The sequence below is a fragment of the Euprymna scolopes genome, chromosome 19 (assembly GCF_053919585.1).
Source record: "Euprymna scolopes isolate OS-2025 chromosome 19, ASM5391958v1, whole genome shotgun sequence".
Classification (NCBI taxonomy): Eukaryota; Metazoa; Mollusca; class Cephalopoda; order Sepiida; family Sepiolidae; genus Euprymna; species Euprymna scolopes.
The window spans coordinates 126,974,732-127,001,158 of NC_136500.1; the positions used below are offsets into that span (position 1 = coordinate 126,974,732).

Sequence of the window (26,427 nt, forward strand, 5' to 3'; positions counted from 1 at the left end):
TTTGAATTTATATTAAGAATTAGACTACCCGTGACCCGTTGGGTCAGTATGTTATATTAGCTATGGAATTAATGTATGAGCGTGACACTTGTGACATAAAGAAAATAGTTTTTTGACATAACAGAAACATTTCTATGAAAGTATATTAAAATGAAAAAAGAATATACATAGATTTCTAGGAGTCGTTCTGTTTATTATAATTGATTATTTAAAAAAAACAAAAAAAACTTACAGCCATTGAATTATAAGTGGTTTGCCATACTTATAGGTACATGTGCACTGAAAAGATACCATAATACTGAAAGTTAAATTCAAATTTTGATATATCTTTTTCAAATGAAATTGTTAGTTGAAAGTGCAGAATAGTTAAAAACACTCTCCCCATGTTAAGAATGGCTTTTTAAATAGAAAATGAAAATAAAATGTAACTTTTTTTTAAAACAATGTTTTCGGATTTATTTATTTATGTTAAAAGTGTAGATGAAAAAAAAAGGTTCTAAGTGTATTAAAAAACGGAGAATAAATAAAAAAAAAAATTGAAAGCAGTGGGTAAATCACCGTTGTAAAATGCTCTTATTGTGGTCAACAGGTTAAAGTAGATTTATTTGTAAGAAAATTGCGTGAAAATAACTTAAACGTAATATGGAAATGAATAATGTAAAAAAAGTGCAGAAAGTATTAACAACTGTTTATTTGGATAATTTAAACGTGAAAAACAAAATTGGGATGCTGAAAATGTACACAGGAAAAACAATACGTTTTATTGTCGCGTTGATTATTTATTTGTAACGCAATTTAAAAAAAAACATATTTTCGGGGATTATTTATTTATGTTGGTAGTGTAGAAGAAAATGTATCAATGTTTTTAAGAAAAGTGTATTAAAAAATGGAGAATAAATTTAAAAAACATGAAAAAAGTAGCGATTAGTGTATATTTGTTTACGCTGTTATGGGTTTATGTTTATGTATGCATGCGGAACCGGAAGTCGTAAACCGGACATGTGGTTACAACACCCGTTAGAAGGTCATTTGAGTTTTATGATTATATAGTTAGATTAAAATTCATTTGAGCTCTAGAAATCCTTCGTTAATTTTCTTTTCAGAGAATAATCTGTAACGATCTTCTTACTTCATTTTCTTATATTCTTTTTTGTTTTTATTATTTATCCTTACGATAAATAATTAATATTCTTTTTAACAATTTAGTCTCACAGACTACAATATATCGGACTTCTGTCCGAAAGATAGTTCCCTCTGGAATCCTCCATTCAAAGTTTACTGAAAATATTTTGATATTTTGGATCTCTTCCAAAATATTTTTAAACACATATTGCAATATTGCATTTCGGTACTTGTGCAGTGTAAGCAAGACATTAAAAAAAATGAAAATAGCGAAAAAAGGTTATATTGTATTGTATTATGTGTTATGGAACGAAGTCGTCCCCCCCCCCAAAAAAAAATTCACTTAATTTCATCAAGTAGTTTTTTTTTGTTTTTTTTTACATCAAAAAAAACTATTTGTTATGATACCGAGCAAAAGGTTCGATTTTTAGGTAGAAAAGCTAGTATTAAAGATGAGGAGTGAGTGCGGGCGCTTTACATTGAGTTATCTCCCCGTGGCGTGTTCAAAATTCCATAATGGCTGACTTCAACGGCAACGCGCTCTCATAAAAACGTATTTTTCTGCTGTAAAAAAAAAAAAAAAAAAAAAAAAAAACTACTCGATCAAATTAAATGAATTTTTTTCGGAGATCTTCAGAGTCCAAAACGAATACGTGCAATATAACCTTTTTTTCGATATTTTCATTTTTGAATGTCATTAAACTGTACAAGTATCTGCAATTCTTCTTAATATTTTTACTCTGTCAAAATATTTAATTCTTTGCCCAGGTCATTTTCCCGGTAGAAAGTTTTTTCTTTACGAAAGGATATCAAAGCTCAAATGATTCAATTTTGCAATCAATCCTCTCGACTAGTTACAAAATTTTATAAATATTTTAACAAAGAAACATCTTAACAGGGCTCCGGAGACCAGAAAAAGACCAAACTAAATAGCCCGGAAACATTTTCCAATCTGATTATATTTATTAATAGTATTTATTTGCTTTCCCACGAAAGCAAATCAGGCACAAGGCCGTTTTTAATGTGGGGAAAACCAGCTCCTCTAAAAGTAGGGTTAAAAGGGGGCACTCTGGTTGTGACCAAAAATAATAATTGTCCCAGTATAGAGGGTTTCCCCTCCATCGACTGGTAAAAATTACCTTAAGTGCTGCATCTGCAGAACAGATACTACACTTTGAGGTATTTATTTGCTCCTCCCACACTGAGCAAATTAGGCACAAGGCCGATTTTTAATGTGAGGAGTGAAGGGGAAATGGGGACCAACTCCTCGGGGAGTAGGGGAGCTGGATAGTAACAATTGGTATGAAGGGTTGTCCCTACATTGACCAAGGTCTTATATGTGGGGTTGCCCCCACATATGGTCTTTGCTTGCAGCATCTGCAGAACAGATACTACACTTTGAGGTATTTATTTGCTCCCCCACTGAGCAAATTAGGCACAAGGCCGTTTTTTTATGTGGAGAGAGAGGGAGGGGGAAGGAAAAGGGGACTAGCTCCCGATGGGTGGGAAATGCAGCTGGATAGTGACAATTGGTATGAAGGGTTGCCCCTACATTGACCAAGGTCTTATATGTGGGGTTACCCCCACATATGGTCTTTGCTTGCAGTATCTGCCGGAACAGATACTACACTTTGAGATATTAAATCTTTTATTCATGTTAAAAAAATACAGTCAAAATCAATGATGAACAAAAAACTTAGGCACATGGCCAACTCAAAAGAGGGGATTGTGGGGGTCGTTGGTCATCCTTGTCACTCCAGAACTAAACAAAGTCAAAAGTTTCTCCCAGCTAGTATCTTCTTTCACCATAATACCGCATTCACCCTTTCATATTGGGGGACGTCCTACTTAACTCCCAGTTTTTAAAACATTTTTTATTGACGTGTAAAAACAAAAAAGATAACAATAAAATGGTACAATAATTCATTTGTGTCGAGGGCGGGGGAAGAAAAAACAAAAGGTGATTAGTAGGACCCTCCCAACCCCGTCTAGTTGATAGACTGCCCGTTCCACTAGGTTTGTAAAAGGAACCTCGCTTCTGCGGGTCAGCCTCTAGGTGGGGATGCCCTCTAGATGGGGATGAATAGAGAAAAGAAATTTTTTGTGGGTAAGGGATGGAGGTTAGTTTGTATTTCTTTTTCTCCAAGATGGGTAAAATTTAGAGGAAGGGGTGAAAACAAAAATTACAGGTAAGAGGAGATGGGGATCTTGGAGGCTTCCTAATCGGGGAGGGATGGAACACACACTCAGCTAGCTGAGAGGCTACTTGTTTAATTTTACTTAACAGAACTGCGCGTTCCACACCTAGGCGGGGAACACGTATTCAAATTTGGCTCCTCTTCGTACACACAGACTTGCTACATGTATCCATCTTCTGTCAAATGCCGCGCGATGCAGCCTTCTTCTATCACACCTGATCTTCACCCGTAGTTGGTGTTTAAAGAAAGCGATCAGATCTTGATCAGAAAAAGACAACACCCCCCCGGCAACCTTGCAGACGCGACGTCCAAATCACCATTCTCGCCACGGCCAGGATCGTAACGTAGACCATTTGTCTTTCCCGGTCCCACGGCGGCCTCACGCTGTCCACAACATTGGGTACAGTAATTGGGCGAGGATGCTCAGGATCGATGCGAGCCGTCACTCCGCTGACATACGACCAGTTCTGGCGGAGTTCGCGGCAATCGAAGCAAGCGTGATCCGTAGTTTCTACGGCCGTTGTCCCACAACGGGGACAATCAGGCAACTCCAAAAACCCGGAACTGCATTGTATATTGTTGAGTGGAAGTGCATTTCGGTCCAATCGCCAGGTCAGAGAGAACTCCGAATTGTTCAGATGACTCGAACCTGGCGCCCAGCTCCACGCGGAGCGGATCTCACTCTGCTGCCACCCCATGCATAGCGAGTCGTCAGCGGCCCCCTTCACTAGATCCCTGTGGAGTTCCCTACGGGTAGCAGTCACAAGGTCACTGGACCTTGGTAGTCGTTTTAGCGCGGCTCGGCACTCTTTCATGTAGGCAGATTCTCCCCACGGCCTGCAACGGCTCTCGATGGAAGGGTCGAGAATGAGGTCGGGGAAGGCGGCAGTAACCACGAGGTGCCATGGTTGGTCATCCTGCATATAGTGGCTCAGGAAGGCCAGTCTCTCAGCATCTCGATGACACTTCAAGTCCGGCATTCCCAAGTCTCCCTCACACGGACGTTGAATACAGACCTGTCTGCTCACCCAGTGTCTTCCTCTGTCCCAAAGGAGCGAGGACAAGAGTTCGACAAGAGCTTTTAGGTGTTGTGCAGGCAAGGGAAGTACGGCCATTCGGTAAAGGATGAGAGGAAAGACGTAAGTGGCGCACGCCTCAGCTCTACCCTTTAAGGAAAGTTTCCTAGGAAGCCACGAATTGACTGCAGCCTCCACCTTTGACCGTACCTCCAACCAATTCTTGTCAAGCTGGAGACCTGGTCCGAACCATACGCCGAGGATCCGGACCGGGCCATCTGTCCAGCTGAAGGGCGCCGGGAGGTTTGCGTTGCCACTCCATGCGCCCAACCGCAGTCCTACCGACTTGTTGCGGTTTATCTTGGTCCCCGTGATTCTTTCGTACTGTGTGAGTGCCTCCGCGCAGGGCCGAATTTGCCTCCCCATGTCTCAGCTTGTGGAGAAGAGGCTCCAAAGCCAGGACATAAAGCAGGGGCGACAGCGGAAAACCCTGACGAACCGACCGAGAGATAACAAAGGGTTTCGAGTGCTTTCCGTTGACTTGCACGACAGCCATGGGCTGTCGATACATTATGGAGATCCACTTGCAAAATCCGGTTTAAAACCGGCGGCCTCTAAGACAGATGCCAGGAAACGATGGTCGACCCTATCGAAAGCTTTGGACTGATCTAAGTTGATCAGCGCGGCTTCCGTGTCGTCATCTATTCCCCCCTCTAGGATCGTGCGGATCAGGTGCAAGTTGTTCTGAATCGATCTCCCCTTCACAGCGTATTTCTGTTCCGGTTCAACCAACTCGTCGATAACAACCTACAGCCGATTCAACAGGACCTTGGCCAAAATCTTCAACTCTGTGTTTAGCAGAGTTATGGGCCTGTAGTCGTCTAACTCTTCCCCTCCATGCCCGTCACCTTTCTTCAGCAATGTGATCACTCCCTTGGTCAACTGCCCTGGAATGGATCCCTGAGCAAAGCAATGGTTGAACATATCCGTCAGAAGAGGCAGAAACATGGGCGACAGCCTCAAGTACAGTTCGTATGGTAGACCATCAAGTCATCATCATCGCAAACATTAATTAATGTGAATTATCTCCCTTTATTGTTCAATCTTTATCAGTTAAAAATCATTAACCCTTTTATTTCCCAAAAGTTCCCGAACAAAAAAATAATAATAATAATAACTGTCTATTTATGGTTCAGGATTATTTTAAAGACAGTTATGCATAGAAGGTATCGTTCCAGTTTAAATAGTATAGTATTTTACTTACATTTTTAACGATGTCTTCTGTTTATTATTGTAGGAACGCTTATTCTATTTTATTCAGTAATAAATATATTTTTTACATTTAACGCTACGAGTACGTTTTTTTTTTGTTTTTTTTTACTGTGCCACTTTGTTTTTTTTATTTACTTTTGAGTGAGCCTTACACAACAAAAAATATGTTTAGAAATACATGTTACAAAAGTCAAGAATGACTTTATTAAATAAATCACCAAAGTCACCATTCGCAAATACAGAGTCAAAACATATTTTACGTCTTGTTCTGTTTTGTTTTTGTTTTACGGCATATCAATCCTTTTTCGTGTTATTTAATGCCGAATCGAGTAATTTTGTAACATTTATACAGCTTCACGTTGTTTACTTAGTTATTACTTATGTTTTGTTCGTTTTATTTTGCTTCTTTTACAGGCATTCATCTTCTAATGCCCACCGACAGGGCATACATATTTAAATACTATAAAAAAAATGGACACAACAATTTTTTTTTAATATGAAATAAAACAGTGTTTCATTACTTACGATTTAATTTATTTAAAGAAATATTTATTTCCTATTTAAAGATTTTCAGTATATTTTATTTAACTAAAGAATTTTTCCATTATTTTTATTACATTGCTAGGTGAAGTTTCGGTAAATATCCAGATACGCTACTACAGAACACCGACCACTCTAATTTCTTTTTTTTTAAGGTAATTGAGGTCGCTGACAACTAATCTGATAGTCAAACTTGGGGCAAATTTACCGTTTGCATGGTATTAACCCCCGAACCCACGAATAATTTTCCACCATTTTGCAGCTTCCGTTTACGCTACGCACGTGCGCTGCAGCATGAACGACGGCTTGCTTCACCTAGCAAACTGCCTTCTCACATGGCGTACCAATCAAAAAATTATGGACTGACATTTTTTAATGATTTACAGTTAAAGAAAAGTACAACAAATGGGGGACTTTTTTTTCTTTTTTGTCTCGCGTAGTTTTTAATGTGGTTTACAAAAACATAAGCACCAAACATCTTTATGTTTTTCATTCTTTTTTTGCAGGGGGGGGGGATTCAATTATAGAACTTATGTGGCTTAATAGGTGCTTTTGCAGTTTAATTAAACGTTTTTCCGTAAGTAACGCACAGACATTTACCAATTAGAACACCATTTAACATCTTCCGAAGATTTTACTGTGTACATTGGGGGCACGAGCGGGGGGGGGGCAGATGTGATGTTGGGGCGCGCGTGCCCCAACATCACATCCGCCCCCCCCCCGCTCGCGCCCCCAATGTACACAGTAAAATCTTCGGAAAATGTTAAATGGTGTTCTAATTGGTAAATGTCGGTGCGTTACTTTTTGAAAATTTGAAAATTCTATGTTCCAGGTAAAAAAAACAACAGATAAATTACCCCCCCCTACTCTACTCCAACTTGGAGTGCTTTCCTTTTCTGGTTTTATTTCTTTTTCAGCTAATTTTAAATTTTCCACCCAAAAAGTGCTATAATGTATTTTTGAAAATTAGAAAATTCTATGTCCTGGAAAAAAAAAAAATTCCCTCCCCCCAACGTAGTTTGCTTGGTGAAGCCGTCATTTATGCTACAACGTGCATGCGCGTAGCATAAACAGAAGCTGCAAAATGGTGGAAAGTAGTTCGTGGGTTCAGGGGTAAATACCATGCAAACGGTAAATTTGCCCCAAGTTTGACCATCAGATTCGTTGTCAGCGACCTCAATTACCTATAAAAAAACAAATTAGAGTGGTCGGTGTTCTGTAGTAGCGTATCTGGATATTTACCGTTTTTTTTTGTTTTTTTTTTCTTATTTTAAAATAAATTATTAAAAAAAAAGATACAAGACCATTAAATTTTTCTTCATTAAATCGCTATTTAGGTGAAGGTTCAAAATAGTTAACCCTTCTCCCCATAACCGTTTTTTTATGCAGTAAAATACTTTGTTTCAATAATTATGGTTTAAATAAATATTTATTCCTTATTTAAAGATTTACAGTATATTTTATTTAACTGAAGAAATATTTATTGTTCATACATATATTTTTCCCTTATTTTTTTTTACATTGTTAGGTGAAGTTTCAGAATAGTTAACTCCCCCTCCTCATATTAAGAATGGCTTTCAGCATGATTCTTACAATAGTGCTATCAAAGTTTATTGATTTTTCTTATTTAACAAAAATTATAAAAAAGATACAAGAACATTTTAAACATTTTTTTCGTTAAATCGTTATTTAGGTGAAGGTTTAGAATAGTCAAACCCTCTCCCCTTATTAAGAATGGCATTTTATTATTTCAGCATGATGCTTACATCTTTCTTAATATAAAAAAAAAAAGATACAAGAAAATGTTAAGCTTTTTTTTTTATTATTAAAATGTTAGATCAAAGTTCGGAATAACTTACTTTATAGCCAATTAGCCAGCTTACTTAACAATATAACATTGACAATAAATTTGATAGGTATAACCTACCTCACATCATTTTGATTATCGAAAAATCAAAATTTAACTGTATTTCGTAAGATTTACAGAAACACTTCATTTTCTATGCATGTAATACACAAGAATCTGAATATTATAACAGATTACAATGTTTTTATGGAAAAAACCTTTGTACAGAAAATTCAAAGTGTTCTATTTATATTATCAGGAAGTTGTGATGCATTAATTGAAATCTATATCAATAATTCGACTTAAAAAATATTTGTGAATTTCCAAATCTTCATTGAATAAAATTCAAAATGAATAGAAAAGTCTATCGCATATGTAAAAGTGGACAGTTGCTTATTTAACTTCATTAAAAGCAATCAAAGTCAACTAAGAGCTGCTCAATATTCTGGCTTAATGGATCATTTAGCAAGGAATGAAGATGGTTATTCTGGTGTACCAGTTATTCTACCATCTACATTTACAGGAAGTCCTAGGAATCTACAACAACTTTATCAAGATGCAATGGCAGTTTTCTGTGACCTATTCATTACTCACACATGTAATCCAAAATGTCCTGAAATATGAAATAACTTGGGGTCATCAGAACTTGCACAAAATCGATGTCAGCAATGTCACACAGTTTTTTAAATTCACAATCTGACTCCCAAGAACCTGCTGACTGACCACTATTCTCACTCCAAACAGCTGATCGACGTCCCTGTCACCGCCTCAATCATCACCAGCACTTTGTGGGGGTCGCCTGGCCTTTTTTGGGGAACTGACTTCCTCCACAAATAATAAAAATAAAAATAAGAAATCTTATGTGCAACACAAACGGAGGTTTATTTCTGGAATAGAAATAACAAACAATAACAAGCAAAACATAGTTCTCAATATTTCAGAGTTCCTTTTTTTGAGTTCATATGAAAGATGGAGAGTCTCTTTTTTTGTGTTCTTCGAATGTTCAAATATGTAACATAGACAATATTAATGTTCGTCTGTTAAAAGAGAGTATTAATGCGCGGAGCAGTGGAAATGAAATAATTGATGTTTGCACGCGTGGTAAGTCCATATGAGAAAGCGTTGAATGAGTCGGAAGAGTTTAAAGAGACGAAAGAATGCTCGAAAGGCTAAGAGACTAAAGAGATAGATTTTGCGTTTGTGCATGTTTATATTTGATTTGATCGGCTCCAAACGAGCTCTAGAAAATCAGTTTTAAAATGTGTCCTAGGAGGAATTCCATTGGACGAAAGACATCACATGGGGTGCTTTCAACTACGTACGCACCTTTGGTATATAAAGGTCACGCCGGAATTTGCGTGGGTGTCATTTTTCATTTTTTAACGTGCCGAAACAATCAATTGCACTGCGCGCCTAAATTGTATTTAACGATTTTAAATTTGAATATTAAACTGTGCCAACTGGCACAACTTCCTGACAATATCAACAGCATCAGTTACGATCGCATTGACCTTCAATAAAAGTTTAAACTAAAGTTCTTTGTTTGTTCTACTTGCTTCCATACGTTCATTTTTATAAGGAATTTCTTACTGGTGTGTTTTAAAAGATTTTAACTACCGTGGAATTTCCACGGGTCCTGCTAGTATTTATTCATTTTACTAAACAAGAAAACTTCGGATCTTCTTTGTTTACATCACGTGACTCAAAACAGCCAATGAGAAGGCCCCAAAAGATCGTCTGCCGATTCAAATAAACCGCCCCAAATTTACACATCTTGAAAAAAATCTGTTTAAAAATAAAAATTACAAATTTTTCTTTCTTTGCTGAGCCCTTTTGTTTTTATTTCAAATAAATTCTGAAAAGATTTGTATACTTCGTCTGTTTTTCACAGTGAAAATATTTAAACACATCAAAAAATATTTTTAACAGAACGCTCTCTCTCTCTCTCTCTCTCTCTCTCTCTCTCTCTCTCTCTCTCTCTCTGACGCAATAATGACGAAAATAACACGCAGCAAACATATTTGGGAGAAACAACGTCATTTCCAATGTTGCATTTTTCTTTGGCCAAAAAAAAACAAAACAAAACAAAATCAACGCGATGAGAAACACACGAATTAATAACGCTTATGGTTATAATTTCGTTTTAACTATTTCGCTTTTATTTAGTGTTTTTGCGCCGACTGTCACGGGTGTCTTCTCCGACGACGATGGCACCATTCAACCAGGAATAATTGTTCCATTAAAAAAGATGGAGGTGTCGGGCGGTGAGGACATGGGTTGCCGTCAATTGTTCAAATGGGAAGGCTTCAATCGCAAAATGGAGCTCGAGTCGTTGACGGCGAAAAATATGGACTCTCAATTGTGTCTGAACTTCTGTCGAATCAAAGGACGCGCGTTCGCCGCCGTCTCCGATGGCAACAAGTGTTCATGCGTCAATGAAAACCGGTCACTCGCAATAGAGGTCCCTCAATACAGATGTAACACCCCTTGCGCAGCAGATGGGCAATATCGCTGTGGTGGTAGAAACGGACACTTTCAGCTGTTTAAAATCATGATACCCGATGAAAAGGTGAAGTAGATTTTCGATAGCATACTAATATACGTCGAGGTACTTGTGCAGTTTAGTCAAGACATTAAAAAATGAAAATACCGAAAAAAGTTTAAATTGTATGTATCCGTTATGGAACAAAGTTTTCCGAAAAAAAAATTCACTTAATTTCATCAAGTAGTTTTTTTGTTTTTTGTTTTTTTTACAGCGGAAAAACACGTTTTTGTGAGAGCGCGTTGAAGGCGGCCATCTTGGTTTATAAAAAAACAATTTGTTTGAATTTTAGAAATGCAAAAGGGAGGTTAAAGCGCTGACACCCCTTCCCATCTTTAATACTCGCTTTTCTTCCTAAAAATCGAACATTTTGCTCGGTATCATAACAAACTGGTTTTTCGCTTTAAAAAAAAAAAAAAAAAAAAAGAACTACTTGATGAAATTTAGTGAAATTTTTTTTTTCAGAGAACTTTGTTCCATAACGGATACATACAATTTAAACTTTGTTCGATATTTTCATTTTTTAATGTCTTGACTAAACTGTACAAGTACCTCGCTTTCCTTTGTACAGTTTTTTTGGGGAGAGGGGGTAATTAAAATTGTAAAAAAAAAAAAGAAAAAGAAAGGCTTATTTAGCGAAATTTGGCTAAAAAATTTTCGATTTCGGCAGAGTTATCTCCCTTTGCCCCCCCCCTCTTGCTTCGTCGTCAAATATTTCCAAGCTGGCTACCTTTATTTGGCCGTCATGAATAATTGTTTTTCGCTGTAAAAAAAAAAAAACTACTTGATGAAATTAAGTGAAATTTTTTTCAGAGAACTTCAGACTATAACGGGTACGTACAATATAACTTGTTTTTATATATATTTTCATTTGTTAATGTCTTGACTAAACTGTACAAGCGCCGAAAGTGGTACCCCCCCCCGCTTCCCTGTATTCATTTTTCGGTACTCTTGCATAATTTGCCCCGAATTATCGTGAATTCCCGTCAAGCATGTCATTGAGCGTCGTAACAGACGCAAACTAATGGAAAAAAAGAAAAAAAAACAGAAAAATACAAATGCAAATAATCAAAAATAACAAAAAAAAAAAAACTACCTTGAAAAATGAAAATATGTTTATTTCGTTTTAGTATTTAATTCATTTATTTATTTATTTGCAAAATATTCATCGGTACTTGTGCATACGCGCGTCGAGTTGAATTGTAGGCATAGATTGATTCATACCATCCAAAAAAATTCCAACAAAAACAGCCAGCCATGGTTCTCCCCAGAATTTGCTGCTGCTATCGCGCACAGAAATCACTTTTTCCATAGCTACCAACGTAATACATGCACTGAGACTAAAGCTGCTTTCAGGACTGCCAGCAACCACTGTAAAAGAGTAATAAAACATGCAAGAGAGCTATATGCTCAGTCTGTTAAATCCAAAGTAGCTGAGCAGCGGCTTGGTTCCCACCAGTTTTGGCAAATAACAAATAGGATCCTGAACAGAAGTGTGCGTTCTATCCCAACCATTATCAATGGACCAGAGGTCATCTCGTCAGCTTCAGACAAAGCTAAACTATTTGCAAAGAACTTTCCTGCTAATTCTACCCTATGCGACAATGACCATCAACTCCCTGTATTTCCTCATATAACAGACAACACTCTATGCAACATACAAATATCTGTGCGTGAGGTCGCCAAGCTAATCAAGAACCTTGATTCCAGTAAAGCAACTGGCCCTGACGGCATTCCAGTTATAGTGCTGAAAAAGCTTAACCAGAACTTGCCTCCATACTTACAAAACTGTTTAAGTGTTGACTTAAATAAAACCTTGATTCTAGTAAAACAACCGGCCCTGACAGTATTTCAATTATAGTACTTAAAAAACTTCAACCTGAACTAGCACCCATACTTACAAAACTGTTTAAACGTTGTCTTAAGGAGAAGTGCTTTCCAACACCCTGGAAAACCTCATCAGTATGCCCTGTATTTAAGAATTCAGGTGAAAAGTCATCTCCCTCTCAGTACAGACCAATAAGTCTCCTGTGTGTCATGAGTAAGTTGTTGGAATCCATATTAAATAAAGAAGTAGTCAACCACCTCAATAGAAACAACCTTCTTCGTGACATGCAATATGGTTTCCGCTCTGCAAGATCTACAGCAGATGTGCTAACGGTTATATCACATAGGATTAGTGAATCTCTTGACAAAGATTTCCTTTCCAGGGCAATTGCTCTTGACATATCAAAGGCCTTTGATAAAGTATGGCATAAGGGCCTACTTCACAAGATTTCCAGGTACGGTATTACTGGAAATGTTTTCTCAATCATTAAATCATTTCTCTCTGATAGGTTTTTTTTTTTTTTTTTTTTTTTTACACAGCGATCACCACTTATCAAGGCCCGGAAGCCACTCAGGGATAAGGGTTATTGCAAGTACATCACGTTAGTGAGGAGATTTTATGAAGTGTTTAATTAGGGGGGGGCGGTTCATTAGGAATTTGTTAACATTAGACTTGAAGAAATCCAAGTTGTAGTCCGGAGGGAAGCAGGCAGACGGAACAGAGTTCCACAGGCGTGCAGTTCTAAGAAAGAAGCTTTGCTCATGAAATCCGCGTTTTGATTTAGGCACAGATATAGAGTGGGGGAAATTTTTCACAGTGGATTCAGCTAGACGGGTGATTTTCGTGAAAGCTTGGCGAGGGGGGACCAGGGATTGGAGTTCAGACGAGCACCTGCCATGAAAATAACGATAAAACAAGGATAGGCTCGCAACGTCTCTTCTGTGGGAGAGGGGTTGCAGGGTAGAGAAAAGGGCATCCCCCACTAAACCACGAAGTCTATTTTGTACTCTGTCAAGGCATGATAGGCTGTTTTTGGCAGCTCCTGCCCAGATATGGCAACAGTATTCCATCCTTGGACGTACTTGGCTTTTATATAGATAGAGAATTGAATCAGTAGTGAGATATCTAAGAGTAGTAGTTGATGGGCAGAAATCAGAGGCCCACAGTATTAATGCTGGAGTCCCTCAGGGGTCCATCCTGGGCCCAACTCTCTTCCTGATCTACATCAATGATCTCCTAAAACACATACTTAAATCATTCATTGACATCTATGCTGATGACACGACCATCTATGGCAACATATCAAAGGCCGTAAATGACAAAGTTCTCTCTAATTCTCTCTCCTCTGATCTTGAGCATGTGGTACAATGGGGGAAGAGGTGGCTGGTCACTTTTAATTCATCCAAAACCAAGCTTCTATCTTTACATCATCAACGCTCTGATCCCCATCTGGCATCAATTGAAATGGATGGCTCTCGTCTTTGACAAGCTTCTGGGTTTGACCTTTACTCCTGATCTGAAATGGAACACGTACATCAAATCTGTTGCCAGGGACGCTGGGAAAATGGTGGGATCCTTCTACCGCTCCAGAAGATATCTCACTGCTGATGCAATTCTCTATCTGTATAAAAGCCAAGTACTTCCAAGGATGGAGTACTGCTGCCACATCTGGGCAGGAGCTGCTAAAAACAGCCTATCCTGCCTTGACAGAGTACAAAATAGACTTTGTGGTTTAGTGGAGGATGCCCTTTTCTCTTCCCTGCAACCTCTCTCCCACAGAAGAGACGTTGCGAGCCTGTCTTTGTTTTATCGTTATTTCCATGGCAGGTGCTCGTCTGAGCTCCAATCCCTCGCCCCCCCCCCTCGCCAATCTTTCACGAGAAACACCCGTCTGGCTGAAACTACTGTCAATAATTTTCCCCACTCTTTATCTGTGCCTAAATCCAAACGTAGATTCCATGAACAACGCTTTTTTCTTAGAACTGCATGCCAGTGGAACTCTCTGCCGCTTGCCTGCTTCCCACCTGACGACAACTTGGACGTCTTCAAGTCCAACATAAACAAACTCCTGACAAACCGCCCCCTTAAGTAAGACACTCTATCAAAACCCCTAATACTAATGATTACTACAATACTATCTCATTGATTACTGTACACGCAATAACCCTTATCCCTGAGTGGCCTTCGGGCCTTGATAAGTGATGACCTCCATGTAAAAAAAAAAAAAAAAAAACTAAGCGCACAGCGTTTTGATTGGCTGATGACCATGTTTCGTCAGACAGCAGCAAAACCCGAGCTGTTGACGTCATGCGCCGGACAAAGCCGAGCAAATGCTGAGATACGACTGGTTCGTAAAATGCAGAAGTACCTATTTATCAACAGAAAGTTTTTTTTGGGGGGGGGGGGACAAGAAAAGATTTTTTAACCGTATAATTGTTAGGTGTAAGTACAAGTTTTGTTTTATTTTGTTTTTTCTTTTTGTAACCGTATTTTTTAAAATTTTATTTTCAAGACTTGTTCAGTCAAATTCTTTTGGTGGCACTGTCCATTTGTACATTTCCAGGAGAAACCATCCTTTACACACGATTTGTGTTTACAATTGTTGCAATGATGCACCTCATTTTGGGGGGACAGCAATTTCTTCTGACATTATGAGATTGTCTGCATCGATGTTTTCATTTCTTTCTCTAACATGTATAGATTTATTTTCTTGCCTGTCATTTTTCTGTTTCATGAATTTGAAAATATATTTGTTTGTCAGCTTTTCTTTTTTTTTTTTTTTTTTTTTTTGTTTAGTCGCTTTCTTCCAATTCGAATGTCGTCTGCTTAGCGCTTTTTCTTTGGCTAATCAAACTCCCAAAATTCAATTTAAAAAAATAATAATAAATAAGTAACTAATCAGAAAATAAAAAAATCACCCCCGTCCCCTTAATATCACCTTAAAAATTACTAAAAACATAACGAAAAAAAATTTAAATAAATAAAATAAAAAGTCGAGTTTGCGTTTCAACATTTGAACAACGCTCGTGGCTGACACCGATGATTGCCGGTCTCGGCCGATCCATGCTTGACGAGAAATCACGAGAATTCGGGTCAAATTATGCAAGAGTATCCTTTTTTCGTTTCTATTTTTTTTTTTTTTTTCCAACAGTATACTATAGAATAATCAGCTAGATTATAAAAAAAAAAAATGCAAAGAGATGAAAGATTTTAATATTTTAACAAGATTATTTTGGAAACATGCGCAGTTGGAAAGAAAAAGTCGATGGTTTAAAAATATTTAAATATTGGATTTCTTGCATTTTTTTCATTATTGCACACAAAAAAAAAAAAAAACGAAAATAAAAAAGTACAAAGCTTCCATATGTGCGCCTTTTTTATATAGCTGATTAATGTCCCTTCCTAGTATTTTGTTGAAAAAAAAAAAAAAAAAAAAAAAAGAGGGCTAAAAAAGGCTAAATTCACGAAATTTGGCCAAAAAGGAGGGGCACGATTTCGGCAGAGTTATCTCCCTTTGGCGCATCCCTCCCTCCTGCTTCGTCGTCAAATATTTCCAAGATGGCTACCTTCATTTGGCCGTCATAAATAATTGTTTTCCGCTGTAAAAAAAAAAAAAAAAAAAAAAAAAAAAAAAAACTACTTGATGAAATTAAGTGAATTTTTTTTTCAGAGAACTTCAGACTATAACGGGTACGTACAATATAACTTTTTTTTCTAGATTTTCATTTTTTAATGTCTTGACTAAACTATACAAGTACCATAGTTTTTATTTTAATTTATTTTTATTTATTATTTAAATGTTGCATCCTTCTGCCTGTTTTACAAGTATTTCAATGGTTTATGCTCTGACGAACTACAAGCTATTGTACCCCCTCGACATAAATACCCCAGACAAACAGCAAAATCCCATCCCTACACAGTAGAGATCCCTAGATGCCAGAAAGCCTTCTACTCTAATAGTTTCTTCCCCAGAACTCCTAGACATTGAAATCCCCTTCTGGGTTCCTGCTTCCCGACTTGTACTGACATGCAGAAGTTCAAATGTAATCTAAACAAACATCTTGCTGCTCAATTCCCTTCATAGTATCTCTACAATTATGTCCCAGATAGTAGCCCCCTGCATCAAAGTGGCATCGAGCCTTGTTTTGAGTGAAAAGGCAATAAAAAAAAAGTAGCATTATTTACGCCACAACTTGTTAGACCGTCGTGAGACATGTGTAAGTTTCATTCTACTGATCGACACCTGTGTTACGTGTCCAGTACGAGAGCAACTGCAGGATCTGATAGTTTCTATGTTCTTTGAAAAAGGTGTATATTATCGAAAAATCTAAAAAAAAAAAAAAAAATGATTTTATTCATTCAATAAAAAAAAACTTTTATTGACCAAATTTAAGAAGAGCCAATAATGTTACATTAAAGTTGTTTTTTAAAATAATCAATTAAATTATTAATTTTGGTAGATGAGAGAAGCCAAAATCATTTTCACAAGAATTTGTAGTGCTGCTCCTGGATTGGGATGTAGCAGTTAACAAACTATTTACTATAAGCGGATGATTACCCAGCGCCAAAGTGATTCGGCCGCACTGACCAATCGGTTGGCAGGGTGATTTGAGCTGTCCCCTTAAAGACTATTTTTAGCTCTTCGGGATCTCAGCTGCGATCACCAGAGAGACGCCAGCAAGCAACATATACAGACCTCTCTCACTCACCCCTCCCACTGCTACTTGTTGACGACAGCAGTCTGATAGCAGACGACACCTTACAACAGACATTTACACTTTCTTTCTTTCTCTTCAGTCTGAGATACAATCTCGCCTTTTTTAAATAAACCCTTTATTGTTGTTTTGTTAAAAGCAATGTCGTTTGGCCTTGTGTTTATTTAAGTAAGTATTAGGAGAGAAATACACAACATTTCCCTCCTATAGGGATACTGTATTTTGTTGAGAGTAATGTCTTAGAAAAGTGCCAGGAACATCGCTAACAATATATACATGTAGTTAAATTGGCAAATGAAAAAGATTGGATAAAAACATTAATGTCATGAATGGGTCACCAGTTAGCAAGTTCAAATTCAACAACGGAATTTTTGGAATGAAAGCAAGAAAAAATGAATTAATGAACAAAATATATTTATATCAACATATTTTACAGAGATATAAAATATACTTTGAAAGACCAAATCCAGCAGCAGGTTTAAACAAATTTTAATGTGGCACATTCTAGTGTTCTATGATAAGCATTGTTGGTGTTAAGAGTCAGGATAGGCATATCACAGATGTTCCCCGGAAGAATTCTGATCAACCGAAACTTGGATAATTTCACACAGGATTGTTACTTTTTGGGTTTCAAACGAGTTTTGGTGCATCTTAAGATAGCGTTGATAAATCGATTTTTTTTTAAATATGTCATTTTAACCAAAAACAATATAACGTACATATTTGTCATGTCGAAAATAGTAATATATCCAAAAATTACAAAACTCCATTGAGTAGAACAACTGCTGTTGTGTTTTTAGTAAAGAAAAAGTTTTTGCTATAGACAACAAATATTGCAGCCATGAACAATTAAAAATATTCGTTTCAGAGTTATGTCCCCTGCATGTAGATTTCTACTGTCTACTTTATAATGTCTAAGAAAAATACGATTTTACCCAATTTTTCGGTAAAAATTATTTTTTAATTATAAATAACTTTCTACTCAATGAATTTTCATAATTTTTAGATATATCACTATTTTCGACATGACAATTAAGTATGTAATATTGTTTTCGGTTAAAGTGACATAGGTGCTGTATGTAGGAGAATGTCAACACTTCCCTGCAAGAGTTGCAAAAACCTACTGTCGTCATCTCTCCTAACATGCAACTGGGGTCCGATTGTAAATTTCATACTCCTATGAAACTCCCCCCTTCGGAGGAAGCTGGTTAAATTCGCATTGGGGGTGAGTTCTACAGTTTCATTTATCATTTCATTTGAGTGACTTTCCCTATCTAAAATTATTTATTAAATTATTATTTGCAAGTGGAAGAAGATAAGTTTAATCTATCAAAGAAAGGACAGTTGTGTGTGCGTGTGTGTGTGTGTGTGTGTGTGTGTGTGTTCGAATAAAACTAAAAAAACTACAAACAAACACCCACAAAGTTTTTAGCTTCTTGATCAGTGTTACCCTGAATGAATAATATCAAGAATTAAAAATATATATTGATTTTTGGAGATCAACTGATGCAGGTTTTATTAGGGTATGGTTGAATTTTCAGCCATTTTATTTACTAAAGGGAAACAACTCTGATTTTATACCAACGAGTTACTTTCCTTATGCCTACTCATTCCTCGAGGTAGTAGAGAAAGAGGGGGTTGAGGAGAGAGTAGAGAAAACGAGGGAGAGGGGAAAAGAAGAGAAAGATAAAGAGAGGCAAAGATAAAACCTTAAGAGAAATATGTTACACTTTTGCCCTTTGTTAACTTTGATTAAATATGAGGAGTTTTATTAAAAGAAACTGCTTTTTTTTTTCAGACTGGTTTCAACAGCATTTATGTGGGTTGCTACGAGGAGCAGAATAATGACAAAGAAGAACAATCACAGCAATTATCAGAGCTATTTTCAGACACAGCACTTATGACAATCGGTCGGTGTATGCTTTCCTGTCACAGTCGTTTCCGAAAATATGCTGGCCTCCAACGTGGAACCCAGTGTTGGTGCGGAGACAACCTATTGACAACATCTTTGCTCAGTCAAACGTCAAATAATAGCGCCTGCAACATTCCATGTCTTGATAAAGCAACAACTTGTGGAGGCAAACGACATATCCAAATGTACGCCCTCAATTATGCAGCACAACGAGAAACGCCATTGGCCATGTATGTAGGGTGTTTTATCTTCGTGGCTGGAGCAGGTTCCGATCTGCATAATGTTATGTATGACTATGCCATCACAAGAGTGAAATCGAACGAGGCGGAGGTCATGAGCATTTCCCGATGTTGTTACCTCTGTATGATGAGGAAAAAACCATTTGCTGGCCTACACCGTGGAGACACCTGTTACTGTGGTATTGTGCTCAATTCGAGGAGGGAAAAGTTCCGGCACAAAAACGAGGTCTGCAACCGTCCATGTACTGAGAACAAAAATCACTTTTGTGGAGGCGACGAAGTGATGCAAGTCTATAAATTGCGTCCTTTAAGTTACGAATGGAAGACATTTGGATTTCACATTGAAACTCAATAAAAATTTAATTTTTCTTTAAAGCTTTTAACAAAAATTACAATGACACCATCTATATCTATAATATAAAAGGCAAAATGTGTGTGTGTATGTATGTATGATTGTTTGTATGTCTGCCAAAACCTTTTGACACGTGTCAAACCATGACAAAATAATCTATATATTAATATGATAGTGTGTGTGTTATTTTCTGTGTCACATTTAATGAATTAATTCACGAGTCGCTTAATTGTTATGTACTTCCATTTCTTGTCATAAAGAATTTTCCCAAGAATTCTTCATAAGTTTTGCTTTCGGTTATAACTGATGGCACTCCAGTAATCTACAATAGAAATCTCACCTATCTGTTTAAATGTATGCATATTTTTTTTCATGCTCTTTTCCTGCTATGTGGTACAGGTTTGAGACTGCCTACCTACTACCACTTTTTTTTTTTTTTTGCTCAACGCACACCTCCAAACACCCGGGTACCCAGGCTAGTTTCATCTATTATGTAAATCTCACCTGTCTGTTTGTATGTATGTATGTTTGTGTGTCTGCCTAAAACTTTCAACAGAGGCGATGGATTTTCACGAGATCAGTATTGTTTTGACAACAAATATTGAAAAATTGGCCAAAAACATTAATTCCTTCACCCTCAACTGGGCACTTATCTACAATGAGGGATCGCTTTTTTCGCCGATATTTTCGAAAGTCATCCCCTCTTTTCGATTGACTAGCCTTAATTTAAACCTTTGCCACTTCAAGTTTGGCGATGGACAAAACAGCAAAGATGTCACTTTTTTTTCATGTTCTTTTCCTCCTTCCTTTTTTTTTAGTTTGCTCAACACACACCTCCAAACAGCCGGGAACCCAGCCTAGTCTATTATATAAATATCAAGCATCAGTTTGTATGTGAGTGTATGTGAATATATGTATGTCTCGCTAAAACTTTCGACACAATTTAAACTCAAAGCCATAAAATATTTTTATTTCATTTTCTAACACTTGAATAAAAAAAAAAAAACGGGTTCTTGGATACAACAGAGGCGCCTTCCTAAAGGAATATGCTTTGGGTTTACTGTGAATATACAGTGTTACCCGGATATAAGAAACCCTAATATAAGAAAAAACGGATATAAGAAAGATTTCTCTGGTCCCGAATTAGAGCCTGCGTTAATGTACACTTTAACTTGGATTGTGACCTGTCCTTCGTGGGAGTATCCATCAATCAATTTGGTTGGTCTTAATTTAACAATCGGGTTTATATGCCGCCGCTTCATGGATCTGTCAGCTAGAAGGAAAGCAATTTCATGCACACAAAAGAAAGAACAAACTCAGTTCTCTATTCTACTGATTCAATTCAAGAGAAGATATACAAATATATATACTTATATACAAGTGTCCGTAGTTCAATGTTGATTTTGACAGACTCCATGGAGTCCAAAATAGATTAATTTCTCTCGGTATCGCGGTGGAATGATGCGGAAAGAGAGAAGTGTGGTGACTCTTCGATTGTGCTTGATTCTCTTCAAACTCAGCTCAATTCTCTAACTGGCCGTTTTGACACCGGGATCCGTTCATATATTCAGGTAAGGGGTGAGCTGGGAGGGGGGGGGGCTTCCTGGACCAATCGCAGCTAGTTACATCACCTCTAGAAGAGGCTCTATCTTCTCCGTATGGACCTGTGATTCTGCAAGCACTCTCATGCCTCGAAAGGTCAAGCCCGTAACCTCGGTCGAGGTAAATGTACTCAAAGACTAAACATTTCTCCTCTACTCTTGAGTCATCATTCGTTGGCATTGAAAACGAAATTATGTTTTCGTTACCTCTTTCAATGAAATCCAATAACAACAAATTTAATCTTTCTCTCAACAAGGTTTTTTGCTGTCGCTCGGGCACACAAACAATAATTAAAGAATAAGGAAATCATATCTGCCCTGCTTCTCCAGCACTTTGGGAGTCTTGACCTCCTCCCATGGGGAGCACAATCGCCCCCTGGGATGGTCCCATTACAGGATAATAGAACCCCTGGATATGAGCCCTGTAGGGAGCGGGGAGGGTCTCTTATATCCAGCTTACACTGTAAAGCTGAGAAAAAGGAATTTAGACCAGCAAAACTTTTGGCACAAGGAGGTCATCAAAACCATTGGCAAGATGAGACCGAACCAAGCGTTTAGAAATTCGATTAGAACAGAATTTCTTTTAAAAATGAACAAAGTTGGTACAGAATAAAAGTTAGATGACAATCAAAAATTATACGGTACTCAAACTCACATGGCAATAATCAAAAATTATACAACGATCAAAATTTAGATTAAAAAATTTTATTTTATAAAAAGTAAGGAAAAAGAAAGTCAACCTTTTTCTCTCTTTTAATAAATAACAATAATTAAAAAAAAATAAAAACAATAAACCAAGGTTGATCCCTAAAGAGGGATCTCACTCTGTTTTCATTGTAATGGGTACAGTAACATAAGTACCAATTTGTTTTACTTGAACCTCTTGCGAGATCACCTGCTGTACAAGAGTTGGCGACACATTTGCTAGTAAACTGTTGTCCACAGTTGATGCCTCATGGTCGTCTCTTTTTGCCTTCTTGGCATTTGGTCTTTTTTTGTTATTTGTACACGGAGTTTTTTTCTTCAATGTTCGGTAAGTCGTAAGTAATAAATCAGCATCGAATGGGGATTTCTTCTTTCGCTCACGACTTGATGTGCGCTGCGGAGTAGAGTCAGCCACTTTGTGTTTAGTGTAAGAGCCGAATGGACGGCCGAGACGTTTTTTTGTTAAGGTGGGATCCGCAGCCGGAGGTGAACCTATTACAGAGGTTGCTGCATCTAAACGAAAACATGAATAGAGCAACTGTTAAAACAATTCGTTAAAATACTGCTGAATTCACATATAAAGCAATAATAGTTGCAGCTGTAGTTGTTGTCAATGGCTGATTTCTGAGCCAATTTTTGAATCAACCCTGCAGAAGTTTCTGTCTGCTTTTTAAATGGGTAAAAAGAAAATTCTATCATAATTTAAGGAAAAAATCTTATTTCTGCGTATATTTAGCAACTGCGTGTGTAAAAATAGGATAAATTGAAATTTTGTCAAGTGGAATTTTTCAATTAGAACTTTAGAAAGAGCTATGCATCATGACACTGACATTACAGAAAGAGGAAGCTACTGGTCTTATGTGGGTAATAAGCAAGGAATGAGAGAAGCGTATCGAAACAGTTGTAGACAAACAGTTCTTTTTAACAGCTGTAAATAACACAAAACATATCTGGATTATATACAAATATTTGTTTCATGATTCCGTTCAGCATATTCAGAGATTACGTCTTCACATCTTGGCTGCCCGAGGAAATGTAGCTCCCTGCATCATTTTTTTTTTTTTTTTTACATAAACGTCACCACTTATCAAGGCAGATAGGCCACTCAAGGATAAGGGTTAAAGAGTGTAGAGTAGTCAAAAGGACAATATAGTAATCGATAGTAATGGAAGTTCGGTAAATTTGTTAACTTAAGTGGAACAGCTCATCAGAAATTTGTTCACGTTGGACTTGAAGACAACCATATTATAGAAAGCAGGAAAACGGAAGACAATTCCACAGGCGTGCAGTTCTAAGAAAGAAGCTTTGATCAAAACATATCTGTTTCATGATTCTGTTCAGCATATTCAGAGATTACATCTTCACATCTTGGCTGCCCGAGGAAATGTAGCTCCCTGCATCATGGAGAGACTATTTTCCCCTTCAGTCATCTGTTGTCTCCAATGTTCAGCTAACGACTGACTAGAATCTCCCCAAATCTACATCTCATTACGTGTCTCAGACCAACAGCTGATGTAACCTCCATCTAGTTATTTGTTTATGCAAACCAAAAATCATGTTTACGTCTATTTTCTATTTTCACATTCCTTTGTAGTGATATTATTATTTCAGCTGTCAATGACTTTTCCCAATCTAATTGTATATTTTTTTAATCATAATAATTTATCCAGCGATCCGCTGTCCCTTGAATCAATTTATAATTATAATAATGTTTGGACCCCTTGCCCTGCCTGCCACAGTTAACACAGATACTACACTATGATCACAGCCAAAGGGTCACAACATTACATTTGTTATAAGAGCAAAATTTAAAAACACTGAATTTCAAGTAAAAAATGATGGTATCTACTTAAGACACGTTTTAAGTCTCCAAGCATAGTTTTGGGACAATTGAAGTCAAAAATCACTGATCAGTCACACAATGATCTACAAAGCTATTCTTGTGATATGTGAGGCAAAACTAAATTGTCTTTCAGAAAATCATAGGTTTATATGGTTAATATACCTGTTTTCAACCGGAAAAAAACGATATAACTGAAAAAAAGGCCTAAAATGGAGATATTTTAGTGACAATTTTTGTTACCTCACCACAAAGAAGAGCCAAAAATCACTTTTAGACATGAAACTAAGGGAAGTAAATAATCATTTTCGTTCAACAATAGTATAAAATTGCATTTGTGCAAAAAAAAACGCTGCTCATAGAACTCTCTTCGAATTTTACCCATTCTCCTCAATTACAGGCTGTGACAACTTTTTCCCGATTTTGGTCAAAAAATGCGTCTTTTTGGCAAAGATCCCTCTAAAATGATGACAAACGAAGCAAACACTGTCCCTATGGTCATTTCTCAGTAACCTTGATCAGTTAGTTTTCATTTAAGCTTTAGAACAGCAGCAACCGGCTAGCGGTTCCCAAAATATTGCACGTTTTGTTTGACTGGGTGAAAAGTGAAGCCGAAAATAATTTTTTCTGTAAAAAGAAAAACTGCCTTCAATTCTCGAAAAATCAAAAATCCCTTCTATACAACTTGTCACTAATATCAATCTGAACAACTTGTATATCAGGAATTTTTGATTTTGGTCAAATTGAAGACGTACATTTTTTTTTACAGTAATATTTTTTTTCTCCAAAGTTGTCCCCCAGCAGTATTTTTCACAGTTGATACCAAATTATGTGCTAACAAAGTGGTCATATCACTTCTGATATGTTTCCACAACTATTCCCAGGGTTGAAAACTAAGTGACTCACCCTTCATTTTTGCTTTGAGGGTTTCCCTTGTGAATGATTTATATGTCATGGTAGGCAGTATAGGTTGGATGTATAGAAGTAGCATTTCACAGCTCCATCGTATTGTTTGAAGTCAAGGAATACCCTCATGAATTATTCAAGTGTTATGGGTGAACTGAAAAGAAGGTTTTCACGTGGAGCAGGTGTGAAAAATCCTCCCCTTAACATGAAGGAAGTTGTGTGAGATCTTCACTTGTATGTGTGTTGTATCAGTAGTGAGGAGAAACAGTTCTGACCTAAAAACGTAGTCCTTTTAACTGTATGTAAATAGTCATGATGGCTATGTCATTCTGATTAATACTTTTTCTTTTTTCAGAATAATTCACATAGCGACCCTCTCTAGTAACAACTATGGTTTTTGAAAAAAAGAGAGGGCGAAAGAAGGGATCTACAACAACAGGATACTCCAATTTGACGAAGGAGGAGAAAGTGAAATACCACAAAGATGCAGTACATAAACATCGTGAGAAGGCAGCAACAGCAAATCCACAATCTCCACCTCCAACAAAACTTCCATCAAATGCATCAACACCCTTAAATGAGGAAAAACCAACGACTTCAACATCTGGAAAACGTGGCAGACCACCTTTAGAAGCAGCAGCGATGACACCAAGAATGCGATCACGCCGGAAGACTGAGCAACAACGAAAGCGACGCAAAACCGAAAGAGTGTCAACAGTTCGTCGCTTTCTGCAATTAGCAACTTGGCAGAAGAGGAAGGGGGCAAATACTGAACAGGAGGAGAGAGACTCTGATAGTTCTGCAAGTGAGGAAGAGTTGAATTCTAGTCCTCCTGCATCCGATGTTGATGACGAGCAGAATACAGAAGCACCACCGCAACCATCTGACGAAGCCCTACGTAAAAAGTATTAGACATCGGACTGTGCTGCAGGGTCTTCTGCCAACCAACAGTATGGACAGTCTAAAGATGATGATCTATTTGGTCAACCTGTCCACCCTTCATGGCCCCTTGCAAATTGAACTGCAGAAGATTCAAATCAAGAGCGGAGACCTTAGTATCCGACAAGTCCGTTATCGTGTTGATAAACTTCTCAACAGACTTCCCAACATGAATGAGACTGAATCAAAAACTTTGCTGAGATATTGGTTTGGACTGTTGCTCGACAATGTTCTGGTAGAGCAGCTTCTTAATGATTACTCTGTTGTCATTCCACCAGAGTACATACCTCAGAGCATAACAATCTCAACCAAAGCTGCCTCCATCGCTAAGGAAATGGTCACAAGTCGACGAAATGTGTCTCAGGAGATTAAGAACATTGGCACCATGTACGTTGTCAGGGTGGCCAAGGAGTGTGGGCTCACCAGAGACAACCATAAGGATATCGACCATCTGGACTCGGCAACATCATGTACCTGGCGCTTTGCACAGAAAGTTTTGTATGCTATTGCTGAAAACGACGAAAAATCATTGTATCAGCGCCAGATGAAGAACAATTCTGGTTAAGAAAGATGGCCTAACACTTATGATTGATAGGTTTTGAGTAATTTTCTTAAATAGTTTCGCAATCTGCAGGATACGGTCCTTGGAACAAAAAAACGGGAAGTGCGATTCCGGCCGTCATGAAAGAATTGCTTGAAAACATGGTTTCCCATCAAAATTTTGTATTCGTTTTTGTTTTATTGGATTCCTCGTGAAATTTTGGTTTAGAAAAATGGTATAACACTTATACATTATCTGTTTTGAAAATTGACCTAAAATGGCAATTGTGTCCCAAAACTATGCTTGGAGTCTT

At 37.4% G+C, this 26,427-nt stretch overlaps 3 protein-coding genes across 3 annotated transcripts in view; 2 read left to right on the plus strand and 1 right to left on the minus strand.

Annotated features, from left to right (window-relative positions):
• The first annotated feature begins 9,967 nt into the window (after positions 1-9,967).
• Positions 9,968-19,856, plus strand: LOC145239964 (sialate:O-sulfotransferase 2-like). The gene is made up of 2 exons (XM_080103551.1): positions 9,968-10,563; positions 18,878-19,856. The coding sequence occupies exons 1-2, from the start codon at positions 10,093-10,095 to the stop codon at positions 19,583-19,585; spliced, it is 1,179 nt and encodes a 392-aa protein (XP_079959677.1). The 5' UTR covers positions 9,968-10,092; the 3' UTR covers positions 19,586-19,856.
• On the plus strand, positions 19,803-25,692 carry LOC145239965 (uncharacterized). The gene is made up of 2 exons (XM_080103552.1): positions 19,803-19,936; positions 24,990-25,692. Exon 2 carries the CDS (start codon positions 25,025-25,027, stop codon positions 25,544-25,546), a length of 522 nt encoding a protein of 173 aa, XP_079959678.1. The 5' UTR covers positions 19,803-19,936; positions 24,990-25,024; the 3' UTR covers positions 25,547-25,692.
• Positions 21,870-26,427, minus strand: part of LOC145239963 (uncharacterized) — an 87,508-nt gene continuing 82,950 nt past the window's right edge. The window contains exon 24 of the mRNA XM_080103550.1: positions 21,870-22,401. Within this exon, the coding sequence (XP_079959676.1) occupies positions 22,004-22,401 (398 nt within the window). The 3' untranslated portion in view covers positions 21,870-22,003. The remainder of the gene's footprint in view (positions 22,402-26,427) is intronic.

Bases quoted from the DNA above. Each gene is read 5' to 3' on its own strand.
- LOC145239964 (XM_080103551.1), top strand. From the start codon at position 10,093: ATGAGAAACACACGAATTAATAACGCTTATGGTTATAATTTCGTTTTA. The intron at 10,564-18,877 runs GTGAAGTAGATT...TTTTTTTTTCAG, and splicing joins TCATGATACCCGATGAAAAG to ACTGGTTTCAACAGCATTTA.
- LOC145239965 (XM_080103552.1), top strand. From the start codon at position 25,025: ATGGTTTTTGAAAAAAAGAGAGGGCGAAAGAAGGGATCTACAACAACA.